Below are 15,079 nucleotides of genomic sequence, written 5' to 3' on the forward strand. Positions count from 1 at the left end.
ACCTTAGAGCGGCCTGCCAAATTGCAATCTTAGTAAAAATTGGAGGAATGCTGCCAGTTAAGCAGGAGTTCTTTTTTAAATCTCATTTGTTTTTTTTTTATACTATGCTTCAGAAAACAATTCATTTATAAAATATGCTTAAAAACTGCACTTCCACTCCTGTCAGGATAACTTCAAGTAGGACTAAGCAGTGACTTTGAAATGTAAGAAATTATAGTTTGTCCTCTAATTTTGATCTCCACTGGATACACTCAAAGGGATATTCAATTGGGTTTGCCAAATGTAATTATTTTAGATAATTTTGTATACATTTGTTTTCACTTTGACATTAAAGATCAGTAATTTGTCAAATGCTGGTGCCACTTTGAAATCTGCTAAAGTGAATATTCTTTTATCTTTGTTTCTCGCAGTCCTGTGCTCTTGCATCTGTCCTATGGCTGGAATGACCTACATGACTTTTCAAATGTAAACAAAGAATTTTTTTAAAAACTAGCCATCATATACTTGCTGACTTGCTTATGCCCACATAATACACAAAACGGCCAAGAATCACAGACTACCAGACTTTCAAGTTGTTCTCAACACAATAAACTTGTGCAGAAAAATGTGTCTTGTTGCTGTGAGACAAATAAGCAAACAAAAACAATGTGTTATAAAATTGGCTCACAATGTCTACTATGTTTGTTTTTCTCCAGCTAGATTAAATCAATGTCTGAAGTTCAAAAATCAGATTCTGTGCCCATCATATACTGTGATTTCTGTGAAATCTGTCAACTCCAACTGACCAAAATCTGCAGATTGGCTCAGACTTGTAGCAGCTAGCATTGACTCTAGATTGCAAGTCATGGCAAAAATCTGGGCACAATTACTGTAGCGTATTCCAGCCTTATGTTAAAATGAATGTTGTACATGTGTGCAGGTCAGAGTGGTTTGGGGAAGTCCACACTGATGAACACGCTCTTCAAGTCTAAGGTGAGCCGCAAGTCTGTCCTGGGCACGGCTGAGGAAAAGATTCCCAAAACCATCGAGATCAAGTCCATCAGTCATGGTAAAGCTACACATCTGTCATTATTAATCCATGTGTCATTCATACATTCATGCATGGCCATGAGTTCAAAGATTATCTGCCACTAGAATTCAATAAATCTCATCAAGCTTAAGTGGACATGCTTTGAGTGCGTTAGTTGTTTTATGTAAAATTGTCCGCCGTCTTTTACACAGATATCGAAGAGAAAGGAGTTCGAATGAAGCTGACAGTCATAGACACACCAGGGTTTGGTGACCAAATCAACAACGAGAATTGGTAAAGTAGCCTCCAGTTTTGATATGGTCTAAAATGTGCTTAGTTCAGTCAGCACCTCTCTTGTGAGATATAAATGACAGTCTAAAGCAGTTCTGTTAGTGTTGGCCGCTTGTTCTGGGCACGCTCTGCGCCCGTCTGTGAAGCCGTGCTTGGAGAACAGCAATCAAACTCTCCAAATTAAAACCTCATGCCAACATCCCAAACCAACAAAGTGATGCTGATCAACACTTCATCGCCTAGAAAATCCTGAGAAATCTATGTAGTGTTAAACACTCTTCGTCTAGAGACACTTTGAGGTAAAATTGTCGTTATATTTATCTCTCATTCATCTTCTTTCAACAGTTGGCAGCCCATAATGAAGTTCATCAATGACCAGTATGAGCAGTACTTGCAGGAAGAAATCAATATTGACAGGAAGAAGAGGATCCCAGATTCACGAGTGCACTGCTGCATATACTTCATACCACCCACAGGACACTGGTTAGTAAACATACATCTGTGTATTTTAGAAGTTACTTGAAACAGATCCTCATTTACCTAAACATCCATGTAAACATACACTGGATATATGTTTGCATGTGATGTAGTGTGTTCTGACTATTCAAACAGTATGTAAGAATAACCCTAAAGGGCTTGTGGTCCATATACCTCATGTCTAGTAACTATTATCAGCTCTGTTAGCTTGAATAAGTGGTGGGGAACAATGGTTAGAAATGTCAGGGCCTCCAGAGGGCAGTACTGTTCCTCCTATAGAATGAAGTGATGTTCAGTGTATAGTAAATCAAGACGAGCTATCTTTATATCTGATTTTTTGCCTTTAATATACACTTGATCATATTAACTATGGCCAAATATAACCCTTCCCCCCTTCTGTTTTTTAGAAACAGGAACTGGCTGGGCATCTTTCAGGTTAATAATTCTAGTTTTAAAACCTGGCCTGCTTGTAAAATTGGTGTTGAGTAGAGTCACTGCACTTATTTTAACAAGACCTTGTATAACACATTACTGCTTGACCTTTGGCTGGAAGGGCAGGCTTTTAACAATCTAACTCTTACAGAAACATTAAGCAAGCCAAGGAACATTTTTTCCAATTTAATCTCAGTTTGTGGGTCAGTGGGATTTTTAAACATTTTATAGATTGTAATACGATTTGCCCTCCGAGCCGCTACTGTTGACATCAGGGATTTGTATTCACTGTTTACCATTAGCACATTTCCTTGTTACATCTAATAATATCTTTGTGCCCGATTAAGTGGGTGGTCTGTTCTGTTGTTTCTCTCTGATAGAGAATCATTGTGTATGCTGGTGTTTTTATAGCTGCTGTTGGCCAGAATGAGTCTCCAGGCATTCTGCGTTCTTCCTTGTGTACTACAGGATGGTTTTTAGTGGCTTTTAAAATAAAATGTACACATGCTCAGTTATCCTGACAGAGGCAAGGCAAGACCTGCATTAGCAGGGATGCTTTCTGTCTAACATCTGATAGTGCAGAGTAAATATTAAGGGGTCATTGGATGCAAAATTCACTTTTTACATGTTGTTTGAACATAATTGTGTGTACACAACCACCCTATAATACTAAAAATCCACCCAGTGTTGTTTTTTTTTTTTTTTTTTTTTTTTTTTAAATCCCTATAAATAGTAACCCCTTTCTCAGATCAAGCCATTCCCAGATTCCTGGCAGAATGATGTAGTTTTGCACAGGCTCCACCCACGATTGTTGATTGACACTGGAATTTTACCTTAGACCCGCTCTGAGTGAGCAGAGCTCATTAGCATTTAAAGGGATATGCACTGAAACGGCTCGTTGTGAACAGAGCTGTTTTTGACAAGATGAAAAGGGTGTTGTTTTACACTACCATTGAGAAATTTTAACCAAAGTATGTTATAGACTTCATTAAGACCCTAAAGAATCATATCAGCTTGTGGGAAATGGGCATCCGATGTCCTTTTTAAGGGACTTGATTATTATATATTTACACTGCAGTTCAAAGGAGTTTTTAAAACGTCTCTATTTTTCACTAGGGCTGCATTTATTTGAGGAAAAATATACAATAAAACCGTAATATTGTAAAATATAATTACTATTCATAGTAACTGTTCTCCATTTTAATACATTTTAAAATATCATTTATTCCTGTGATGTAGAGCTGAACTTTTAGGTCATTACTCCAGTCTTCTGTGTCACATGATCCTTCAGAAATCATCGTAATATTCTGATTTGCTGCTCAAGAAACATTTCTGATTATTATGGATCTTAAAAACAGTTGTTCTGTATAATATTTGTGTAGAAACTGATACTTTTTTTAGAATTTATTTGCTGAACAGGAATTTCAACACAAATTATTTGAAATTGAGCTATGTTGTAACATTAATGGCTTTACTGTCACTTATAATCAATTTGAGACTTCAATGCATGAGACATTAGACCATCCATCCAGCTATCCAGTCTATTTTGAGAGAGATCTAAGGATCCTGAACACACATGCCAACCACACACCCATGAATTCGGTGTCCTGATGCCCCTTGAGCGTGTGGTGCAGGCCTTTCTGTGGGCCGCTGTGAATGTCTGACTGTTTCATGTCCATCCAGCACTGCAGATGTCACTGCTCAGCAGCTGCATTCTGGCTTTGAACAGCTCGGCTAATTAGAGTCAAACAGTCAGCCACAGAGACTATACAGACTGGGTCTGCTGCATTCACACTGGCAGGAGATTTGTTCAGTTCTAATAATCTCTGCCTTTTCCTTTTCACATTTTTCCCCCCACATTCAACGGTCTCCTTACACGTCTGTAAAAACATTGCGTGAATAATCTTTCCATGCCCAAGCATTTTTAGAATGCGTGTCACATCTCAGAGCATGTATATTTTGGGTGGTTTTCGCCCTCTGGTGGTTAATGTGTAGTCCTGTGCAATCCATCACATCTATTTCTCCTTTGTCCTCAGTCTTAGGCCTTTGGATGTAGAGTTCATGAGACGTCTCAGTAAAGTGGTGAATATTGTTCCTGTTATCGCCAAGGCTGACACCTTGACTCTGGAGGAGAGGGACTTCTTCAAAAAGAAGGTGAGCTTTACATTTACATGAGCTTTTCATTTTCGTTGCAGAGTTAAAATTCATGTGCTGCTATACTAGTTTTTTTTTTATTATACATAATATTGTACATCCAGTAGAATAAGTATTAAGTAGTTCATTAAACAACTCCATTCAAACAACGTGACTGGTTTATGTGACGGTTATTTTTTATCATTAGTCAAATATGTCAGGATGGTACAACATAATTAAAAAGAAGAAAAAATCAATTAAATGAAATCCTTAAAAAGAAATATTTAACTAGTTTGACATATGTGACCCTGGACCATAAAACCAGTCAAAAGTCGCATGGTAATAGCCAACAATACAATGTGTCAAAAAGTAAAGATCATGTTTCATGAAGATATTTTATAAATTTCCTACCATAAATATATCAAAACGTAATTTTTGATTAGTAATATGTAGGGATGGGTATTGTTTACATTTTATCGATACCGATGCCGATACTGCTCATCGATACTGGTACTTATCGGTACTCATCGAAACAATTTGGTGCAAAAAGATATATGATGTAAAAAGTTTTTGAAAATTTCAAGTTATTTTATTACTGCTGAACTTTAGCAACTGTATTAAAGTTCTTCCATCAAGAGGAGGGAGTTATTTTTCTCCTTGTGTTTTATGTTAACATTAAAGGAATAGTTCACCCAAAAATGAAAATTTTGTCATAATTTACTCACTCTCAAGTTGTTTTAAACCTGAATGAGTTTCTTTCTTCTGTTTAACAAACAGTTTAACCAAACAGTAGCTGGTCCCTAGTGACTTCCATCCATCTATCTATCTATCTATCTATCTATCTATATATATATATATATATATATATATATATATAATAATATTATTATTATTATTATTATTATTATTATTATTATTATTATTATTATTATTATTATTATTATTATTATTTTTTTTTTTTTTTTTTTTACTATCAAAGTCAGTGGGGACCAGTAACTGTTTGGTTACCCACATTTTTTAAATAACTTCTTTTTTGTTCAGCACAAGAAAGAAATTAATACAGGTTTGGTACAACATGACAGTGAATAAATAATGACAGGATTTTGTTTTTTTGGTAAACTATCCCTTTAGTGACATTGGCAGCATGTTTAGTACCGTCGCTTTAAGAGCTGCACTCATCTGTTTTTCTTTCAACTGTTTACTTTCACTTTAGACATAACGTTAACTAGCTGTGTTTATATGTAAACTCTGTGTTTTTGACAGTATTCGCGCAATCAAATGATAACTAAGAAGTAATCATGTGATGTTTGACCGGCCTTTTAGTATTTGCACGCTTCAGGTGTACGTGCTCTGAAAAAGAGCACGTTAGAACGGCATGCGAATGAAATGTTCAACCCGCAAGGCTAACGCAAATGATGTACTTTTGTATGCAAATTAATTGCAGTGTCTTGTGAGTGTAACTCGACCACTGAATTGACATTTGATGTGAATGTATGTCGCGAGTAGAAGTTGGAGCTGGAGCCGGGAGACATAGTAAGTGCATTGCATGAGATAGGTGTGTTTTGTTAGTAATTTTTTCTTTATATTACTAGTGTTGCCTCCTTTGTTCACTATTACACAGCTGCATATATTGCATCTGACACTGGTGTCACTTAGTTTTGTAACGTGAGCCCACACTTTCGAACGTTTTGCTTTTGCCGGCGTGACTGATTGTCTTCACGCTAATACACACCACATATGTGCATGGATATCAAACGCACGTCGAGCAAATGTCAGCCACATCACTCAGTGAAGGAAAATGACAAGCTGCGGCTTATAATTCGACATTAACATTGAAGTATACAAAGATAAAACAACGTAAGTATCGATAACAGTATTGTTTGTCCTGAAGCTTATCGGTAGTCTGGTATTGACCCAATTACATACCGGTCCAAAACAATACCGGTTCTCGGTACCCATCCCTAATAACAGCATTGCTAAGAACTTCATTTGGACAATTTTAAAGGTGTTTTTCTCAATATTTAGATTTTTTTTTTTTTTGCATCCTCAGATTCCAGAATTTTAAATAATTGTATCTCGGCCAAAAATTGTCCTATCCTAACAAACCATACATCAAAAGGTTATTTATTGATCTTTCAGATGATGTATAAATCTCAATTTCAAGAACCTGACCCATATGACTGGTTTTGTGGTCCAGGGTCACATATTCTTTAATAATATTTTAACATAATATTGTTTCTCAGAAAATAAACATTTTAACAGAACTGCTTCACTGTGTATTAATATTTGAAAACGCATTCAGATAAAACTGAAGTGGTGCAGTGGGTCTTTAAACAACAGATCTTTTGACATTTTTATAAGACAAGGTTAGTTCAGGTTGTAAAATGTCATGTGGTATGGAAGAAAATGTTATGTTAAGAAATCAAAATGTTTATTGAATATAGGCAAATAAAATAATTCATATATATTTTATTAATACGTTGTTGAAAATAATGTGATTAGGATGTGTATACTCGCATATATTCAAGGTGTACGGAAAATATGTTTCTGGTACACAAGTGTTTTTTAAAGCGCTATTTCTGTGTGCATTTCTAAGAACGTGGCATATATATTTTTAAAAGATTATTCCTTTATAATGGACACTTGTATTTTATTTTTTGTGCCCAGCATGTTGTATGAGATAGACTCAGACGAAATACAATGTGGATCTTTGTGCGGCAGGCCCCGGTGGAATAATGTGAAAACCACAAACCGGTGCATTGATGTGTGGAAGAACTAGTACACGCTGTCACATTGTTATTCTAGCTGTAGTTGGCAAACGGAGTCTTTTTCTTCCCTAAGAGATTTCCAAGACTGCAGATGGTGGTGTCTCTACAGCTTCCACAGAAACACTACTGTCCTGTCAAAGTACTAATGCAGTTTTATTTATGATGTGATGGTGGATTACTTAAGACAATATGCATGGCAGAAAACAAGGACTGTATTGGAAGTTTTTAACTTTTTCTTTACGTTTGATTATTCTGAAACAAAGCTGCAGTGCACTAGTTTGTTCATGCAGTTTTAGAGCACTGGTATGAGTCTGAGATGACACATGGTATGATGAAGTGTAGGTAAGCAACATCTGTTCTGGGGTTGTTAGTTGCATTTCACAGCAGTTAGAAAGCACTCGCCAACCTCAACGGTTCTTCTGCTTGTGCTGGCGTGCCTCTTACAGGAGGAACACATGCTGTTTGGAGCACAGACATAGATCTTTCTCTGTTTTGGAAAAAGCTCCTGACAGATTCCAAAAGCATTTCAGTTCTAACCAGCAAGGAAAAAAAGCCAAACTTATTTTTCAGAAAAAAAATTAGCGTTTCAAAGTAACACATGTTTATAGTGTGATGCCACTTCCAGTCTTGTACAGAATTGGCATATTTGTTTCTACTGCAGTGTGATATGTTATCAAATAATGGTTCGAATGAAGTATTTCTAAAGATGACGTTATTTTTAATTGTTTATCCATTTTACATATACAGTGCTTTGCTCCTGTTATTTTGTATAGATCAGGGAAGAGCTTCGAGCCAATGGGATTGACGTCTATCCGCAGAAGGAGTTTGATGAGGATGCAGAGGACAGAATGATCAATGAGAAAATACGAGTAAGTCTGCAGTACATTTAGAAAACATGCATAATTCATTTAAGAACATGGTGATATTATGTGTTTCCTCTGTCTGTCCATTAGGAGATGATTCCTTTTGCAGTAGTAGGAAGTGACCAGGAGTACCAGGTCAATGGGAGAAGACTATTGGGAAGGAAGACAAAATGGGGAACTATTGAAGGTATTGTGACTCTTTGGTCTGTAAACCTCTTTAGAGAAGGGAGAGAGAAAGAGATTAGCGGACTATGCAGACAGCAACATTCCAAAAGCACATCAAGGGAGCTCATTAAGCGCAGACTCATGGTTGTGAGTCAGACATCAGAAAGCCTTATCCTCTGTAAATGAGGACCCACTCAGAAGACCATTATGAGTGCGTCATTTTGTCTGTGAGTCAGCGTACCGCTGGACAGTTAAATGTCTTTATCACCGAGCCCCATTGACGGGGACTTCACCATTTCCCCTTCTCCCCAAGTGAGTTAATTATGTATAATAATATTAGTACTTATTACTTCAGGATTCTTTGATGATTAGATAGAATAAAACATTTATTTCAAATTGAAATCTTTTGTAAGATTATAAATGATCATAAATATGTTGAACTTTAGGTTATATGAATACCTATGAATCATTATAAAATATAACGTGATGAGATTTTGCCCTCAGCAAAAAAAGGTTTTTCCTCTAGAACAAATAATAGATTAATGAGACCAAAGACTCCCCGTGAGATTTACCCAAAACGAATTATATCTCATGTTTAACCACTATAGAGACATCAGAGCCAGTGGCAAATTACTAGGGGTGTAACAGTACACAGATGTCACAGTTCGGTACGTACCTCGGTTCGAGGGTCATGGTTCGATACAATTTCGGTACAACAGGAAAAAAAAAAAAAAATCTACTATGCTAAGTTTCTTTTCATTTATTTTGAACAGACTGTAGTACAAATTACAGTTTTTTCCACCTACATGTGAAAATACTAAATATTAAATCAAATTATAATGTTATATGTATAATCTGCAGTACATATATACATACAAGGAATAAATACTTGAAATATGTTTGATTTAGTTAACAGATAAACAAGGGGAAAAACAGTGCGACACATAATGTAGCCTATATTTGCTAAGTTCATTTTTGTGATGGAAAGGAAACTCAAATGGTAGAAAGCGACATCCTATTTGTTTTCTTTATTTTACAAAAGACCTTTTACAGTGATGCATTATTAATAAGACTGTAAATGACAGTGTTTTAAGTTGATTTTACTGGTATAAGGAAATGCACACACACAGAACATAAGTTCCAGGCTTCCAGCCTTGCTATCTTGACAGCGCAGTTGGTAATGTTATAATAGTAATAACATAATAGTTTAGCATTTAGATACATCGTAAATATGGAAATATTATGGAATATATTTGGATTTGTGCTGAATGAGAAAGGTAGGATACAAGAGCACAAAACTCCATTTCGCAGACAGTTGAGTGTGCAAGCCTTTAAAGTAACGTTATACTCCTTTGTCAGTGAGAGACGTGTTCAGAATCAGCACATGATCAGTGTCTAGTGGTCTTTGTTTTCAAGTGTGCAACTCCTGGCATTCACTGTTCTTCTGCTGGAGGTTATAAAACAGCGTTGCATTACTGCAGGCACCCCCTTCTGGATTGAGGGTAAATTGTCTGTATTCGTTGTAAGGCCTCATGCACCGAACCGAGATGTCCGTACCATGACGGTTCGGTACGAATACATGTATCGTTACATCCCTACAAATTACAGAAGAGGTGGCCGAGGTGAGGCTGCTTTTGGCGGGTTCGTGAGCGCTGAATGGCCGCTGATGCTCTGGAGCTCAATTCCTCTGAAAACATTGCAGCAAATTTTCAAATAGACTTTATCTTTATTAACAAACCAGGTATTTGAAGTCTAAACAAGTATATTCTCGCCTAAAAACTCTTAAAACTACATTTGTGACACAAAAACAGTATTATTTATAAATTATAGTTGATCTGGGCATCTGCCTGAAGCGGAGTGATACAAACGATGAAACAGTTTAAGTTCCGATATCACTAGAATGATGCATTCTTCTTAGCCAATCAGATTCGAGGACTAAAAAAAAGCTGTTGTATAAAGTATTATCTTCTAATTGTAAAATGATGTATTATATATTACCCTGGACCACAAAACTAGTCATAAGTGTCAATTTGAGATTTATACATCATCTGAAAGCTGAATAATTAAGCTTTCCATTGATGTATGGTATGGTTTTCTCAAAATATTGAGAAAATCGCCTTTTAAAGATGTCCAAAAGCATTGCATATTACTAATCAAAAATTACATTTTGATATATTTTTGGTAGGAAATTTACAAAATGTCTTCATGGAACATGATCTTTAATTTATATCCTAATTATTTTTTTCTTAAAAGCAAAAACAATAATTTTGACCCATACAATGTATTTTTGGCTATTGCTACAAATATACTCATGCTACATAAGACATGGTTTTGTGGTCCATGGTCACATATCAATCATACAGACTAAAGTCTTAGTAATTGTCTGTTATAATCAACATTGTCACTGAAGCTGTCACAAGCTTGTTACTTGTTGACGTGCTATTGTAAAGTAATATACAACCTTGTTTGAATAGCAACTATCTGGGCGGTTGATGTACTTAGCAGCTTGCATAGTAAAAACTCTTTAATTTTTGGTGAGATGTTTTGAGAGTCAAATGACTCTGTAATTATCCTGTAATGTTTCTGAAGAGCTTGACTCCTCTTATTAAAGTCTCTTTTTGAAAACCTTTCATTTCCTGCACTGGATGTCTACTCCGTGGTGGCTTTCTTGTTTCTCTTTCATGGAGTTTGACGTAATCTATAATTCATAAACATTTTTTCACATCCAGGCAGCTGTGGATTTGTCACACCGAATTTGTCAGGCTCTCAGGGTTATCTTTCTGGAAGGCTTCGGTTTAAATTGAATTACTAGAGATTGAGGTGATTATGTCTCATCTCCGTCCACCTCCCCCCGAGTATATACCTGCAACAGCTCCACCTAGTGAACAAGTGCTTATTGCTTTGTGTTGCTCCAAATAGCTACATTGGGAAAACTGAATTGATATGATCAGTGCTCTTTGCCTTTTGTTTGTAACTTGTGTTTCTGCTGTGTTTTGGTTTCTGTAGTTGAGAATATTGCCCACTGTGAGTTTGCCTACCTGCGGGACCTCCTCATAAGGTCAGTAGATTAAGTCTATGTCTGTGGTTAACAAACAGTACTACAAGTGTAACCTTTTGCAAAAGAAGTGTGCTTAATTGTGTCAAATGTGCACTTTGTAACATACTTTACATCTGTAAAAAAAAAAAAAAAAAACTGTACTTATGTTTTAAAGGGATAGTTCACCCAAAAATGAAAATTGTGTTATTAATTACACCCATAAGACCTCCGTTCATCTTCAGAACACAAATTCTCTGTTCTCTGATGGAGAACCTGGATGCGCTGCGCCCCTATTTTCAAGCACAAGATGCACACTACATAAAGCAGTCTTCGAAAACATGTCTGAAGATTTCAACAGAGAGGATGACTTGCAATTTTTTGCCCAGCCTTTCTTATTTGAACCAGAATATACAGATGATGAATTAAGAGAGATGGACGTTATATGTCAGAACAGCGGCTCCTGTGTCAGCAGTACCACACGCATGCATCATGATACTCTCTTGAATGCACATTTGTTTCGTACGAACAAACAAACTATAGATAACTGTTGCTTTCAAATATGAAAATTCTGAACTAAAGACAGAAATACAATGAATGAACGAACAAACTAACGACAGATGGATAGATGGATGGATAGATGGACAGATGGATGGTAGATGGATGGAACGAAAGAACAAACAAACGACAGATAATTGTTGCCTTCGAATATGAAGTTTCAGAACTAAAGACAGAGATACAGAGAGCAATAGAGATGGATTGAACAAATTAACAAACGCAAGAATATACAAACAAACAAATGATAGATAATTGTTGAAAATATGAAGTTTCAGAACTAAAGACAGAGATACCATGAACAATAGAGATGGATTGAACAAATTAACAAACGCAAGAATATACAAACGAACAAATGATAGATAATTGTTGAAAATATGAAGTTTCAGAACTAAAGACAGAGATACCATGAACGTTAGAAATAGATTAAACAAATTACCAAACAAAAGAATATTCAGCCGAACAAACGATTGATAATTGCCTTAAAATATTACATTTCAGAACTGAAGAGAGATAGAATGAACAAACGAACAATAGACAGACCAAATAACCAGTCGACAGGACAAACGAACAATAGATAATTGTTGCCTTCAAATATGAGATTTCAGAACTAAAGACAGTGATAGAACGAACAAACAAACAATAGACAGACTGATTGAAAGAACAAACAAACGATAGATAGATAATCATTTCCTTCAAATATGAGATTTCAGAGCTAGAGACATGGATGGATAGATAGACAGATAGATAGATAGACCAACAACGAATTAACGAACGAAGAGCAAACAACAAACAACATATTTGCCTTCAAATATGAGATTTCAGAACTAAAGACCAGATAGAATGAATGAAAGAGAACAAATGAATGATAGCTAGAACGAGAGTGATTGAACGATAGATAAAGACAGAGGTACAACAAAAGAACGGTAGATAGATTGATCAAACAAATTAACAAACGAAAGAACATAAACGATAGATCTAGATAGAATTAATGAATGAAAGAACATACAAATGAACGATAGATAATTGTTGCCTTCAAATATGACATTTCAGAACTGAAGAGATAGAACGAACAAACAATAGATAGATAGACGGACCGAATGAACGATCAAAAGAATGAACGAACGATAGATAGATAATTGTTGCCTTCAAATATGAGATGTCAGAACTAAAGACAGATTGACAGAATGATAGATAGACAGACAGAACAAATCAACGATAGCTAGATAGAATGAAAGAATGATAGAACGATAGATGGACAGAATGTACGATAGATAATTTTGCCTTCAGATATGAAATGTCAGAGACAGAGAGAATGAATGAATCATGGATAGATAGATAGGTTATTTACCCCTAAATAAAAAAGGAATAACACAAATCAATCATGCCTCCTGTTCTCTACATAAATTCTATAAAACTGCATGTTCCTACCATAGAAGTAAATCAAATTTAAAGCACCGCCTTCATACAAACGTGCAAAGGTCGTCAAACAGGTGCCGAAGATGAACCAAGGTCTTACAGGTTTGAAATGACGTGAGGGTGAATAATGACAAAACTGTCATTTGTGTAAACTATCCCTTCTATTCTAAGTGAAAGTGACTGACATCTGCAGTTATTCATTATCCACTACCACTACTGCTGGGTTTGTTTTTCTCATCCTAACATGTTATTGACTGCAGAACCCACATGCAGAACATTAAAGACATCACCAGCAGCATCCACTATGAGATGTACCGCGTCCGTCGGCTCAACGAGAATAACACCCAAGCCAACGGCCTCGGCGAACACCATCCGGCCTGCCACGAAATCTAGCTCCCCCATCCAAATGACCCCCTCCACTCCCATTCCTCACTCCCCTCCAATCCCCAAACCTCTGTTCACCCTGCGCTCTGCCCACCCCCTTCCATCAGCCATGGACTGAGGTGAAGAGGTCCATCTAGAGAAGCACATAATGACTTTACCTCCCAGAAACTCCAGCACAGTGCCCTGAAACCCCTTACGCCCACTGCACGGGCACTAAAGGGTGAAGAGGTCAAAAATACAACTGTTAAAGAGCTTCTCTATATACTGCATGCGTTTGACTCACTCTGCTGATGCTTCAGGTCTGTGTCTGTGTGCAGAGGTTGATTATGAGGCAGGTTCTGATTGGTCAAGCTGTGTGAAAAGCTCTTCACGTGCATCGCTCTTCCTTTTGATATTGGAATGATTATTTTACAGAAGGTTGCTCTGAATGCTCCTTTTTATGTGATTTGTTGAATGCTCTCTTAATATTTATGCTTCATTTTGAGCGAGACAGATAAGAAACAAGGCTAAGTCATCATCTGAAACCAGAGCTGATGTGGCAGCACCTTAAAATTTCCATTCCGCATTATTAAACTACAGGTTATCTGATGTCTACAAACTGAACACTAGTTGCTTATGGCATTTCAGAGAACCTGGAGTTTGGTTCTGCTATTTGTTTTATAACATCTGTCCAAATAATTACAGGAAAACTGACTCATTGGGCCCTCGGTACCATATAAAAACAGTCATTTGTGTTGGAAAGATTATATGAGCTAAACAGTATTTATGTTGATTAAATGGGATTGTTACATGCTTTATATAAACGATCTTATTTATTGCAAAATGTGACCTTAACTGGTTAGAGAGTGACAGTGTCTTTTCAATAGGCTTTTAATGAATCGATTTAATTGTGTATACACCGTTTTTATCAGGCAGTGTTCAGTGCCGGTTATCTTAAATCTTCCAGACCGCCTCGTTCTCTTCCAGTAATGCAAAATATGTTGAAATCTGCACCATCTTTTGTCAGTTTAGGTGTCTTGTTTTGTCTTGGTCTGGAGGAAAGGGCCTACAGGAGGGGAAACGTAAAGTGCCAAGATGTCTTTGTGCCTTAAAGCTGCCTGCCACATCTGATGAGGAGCCAGTTTTAAGAACGGTGAAATTCCTCAGGCTTTGTTCTTGTCTGCAAACCCCCTTTATAAACGCTCGTCATTGGGAAAATATCTTTGTTTTGTCCTGTGCTGTATATTCATAGTGATTAAATTTTTGTATTGGTATTCAGAGTAACACAAATAACTTTGATATCCTGTTATTTTAAAGAAATAAAGATTTAAATGGTAAATAATTATTTTGACTCTTTTTCTAAATGATTAATTGACTCTTAAATGTGTCTAGACTTTGTAATTGCACACATCTAGTGGAACTGGGAAACATTTAATGAAGAGTTGATTGTTTTTGTGCAACATTTTCCATCTAGGTGTTAAATTAAATTGTCAGACAGGTTCAATTAACTGCTTTTATTAAAGTCATATAATTTTGACAGTCGTTTGACATTTGCTCTTCTAGGAGTATG

At 36.3% G+C, this 15,079-nt stretch overlaps 1 protein-coding gene across 1 annotated transcript in view; it reads left to right on the plus strand.

Annotated features, from left to right (window-relative positions):
- septin9a (septin 9a) overlaps positions 1-14,852 on the plus strand; it is a 108,535-nt gene extending 93,683 nt beyond the window's left edge. Inside the window, 8 exon segments of the mRNA XM_051101245.1 lie at positions 920-1,048; positions 1,222-1,303; positions 1,646-1,783; positions 4,246-4,363; positions 7,884-7,979; positions 8,064-8,160; positions 11,145-11,196; positions 13,407-14,852. Coding sequence (XP_050957202.1) covers positions 920-1,048; positions 1,222-1,303; positions 1,646-1,783; positions 4,246-4,363; positions 7,884-7,979; positions 8,064-8,160; positions 11,145-11,196; positions 13,407-13,539 — 845 coding nt within the window. The 3' untranslated portion in view covers positions 13,540-14,852.
- Positions 14,853-15,079: the final 227 nt, after the last annotated feature.

Source organism: Labeo rohita, chromosome 3, assembly GCF_022985175.1.
Source record: "Labeo rohita strain BAU-BD-2019 chromosome 3, IGBB_LRoh.1.0, whole genome shotgun sequence".
In the NCBI taxonomy this organism is placed as follows: domain Eukaryota; kingdom Metazoa; phylum Chordata; class Actinopteri; order Cypriniformes; family Cyprinidae; genus Labeo; species Labeo rohita.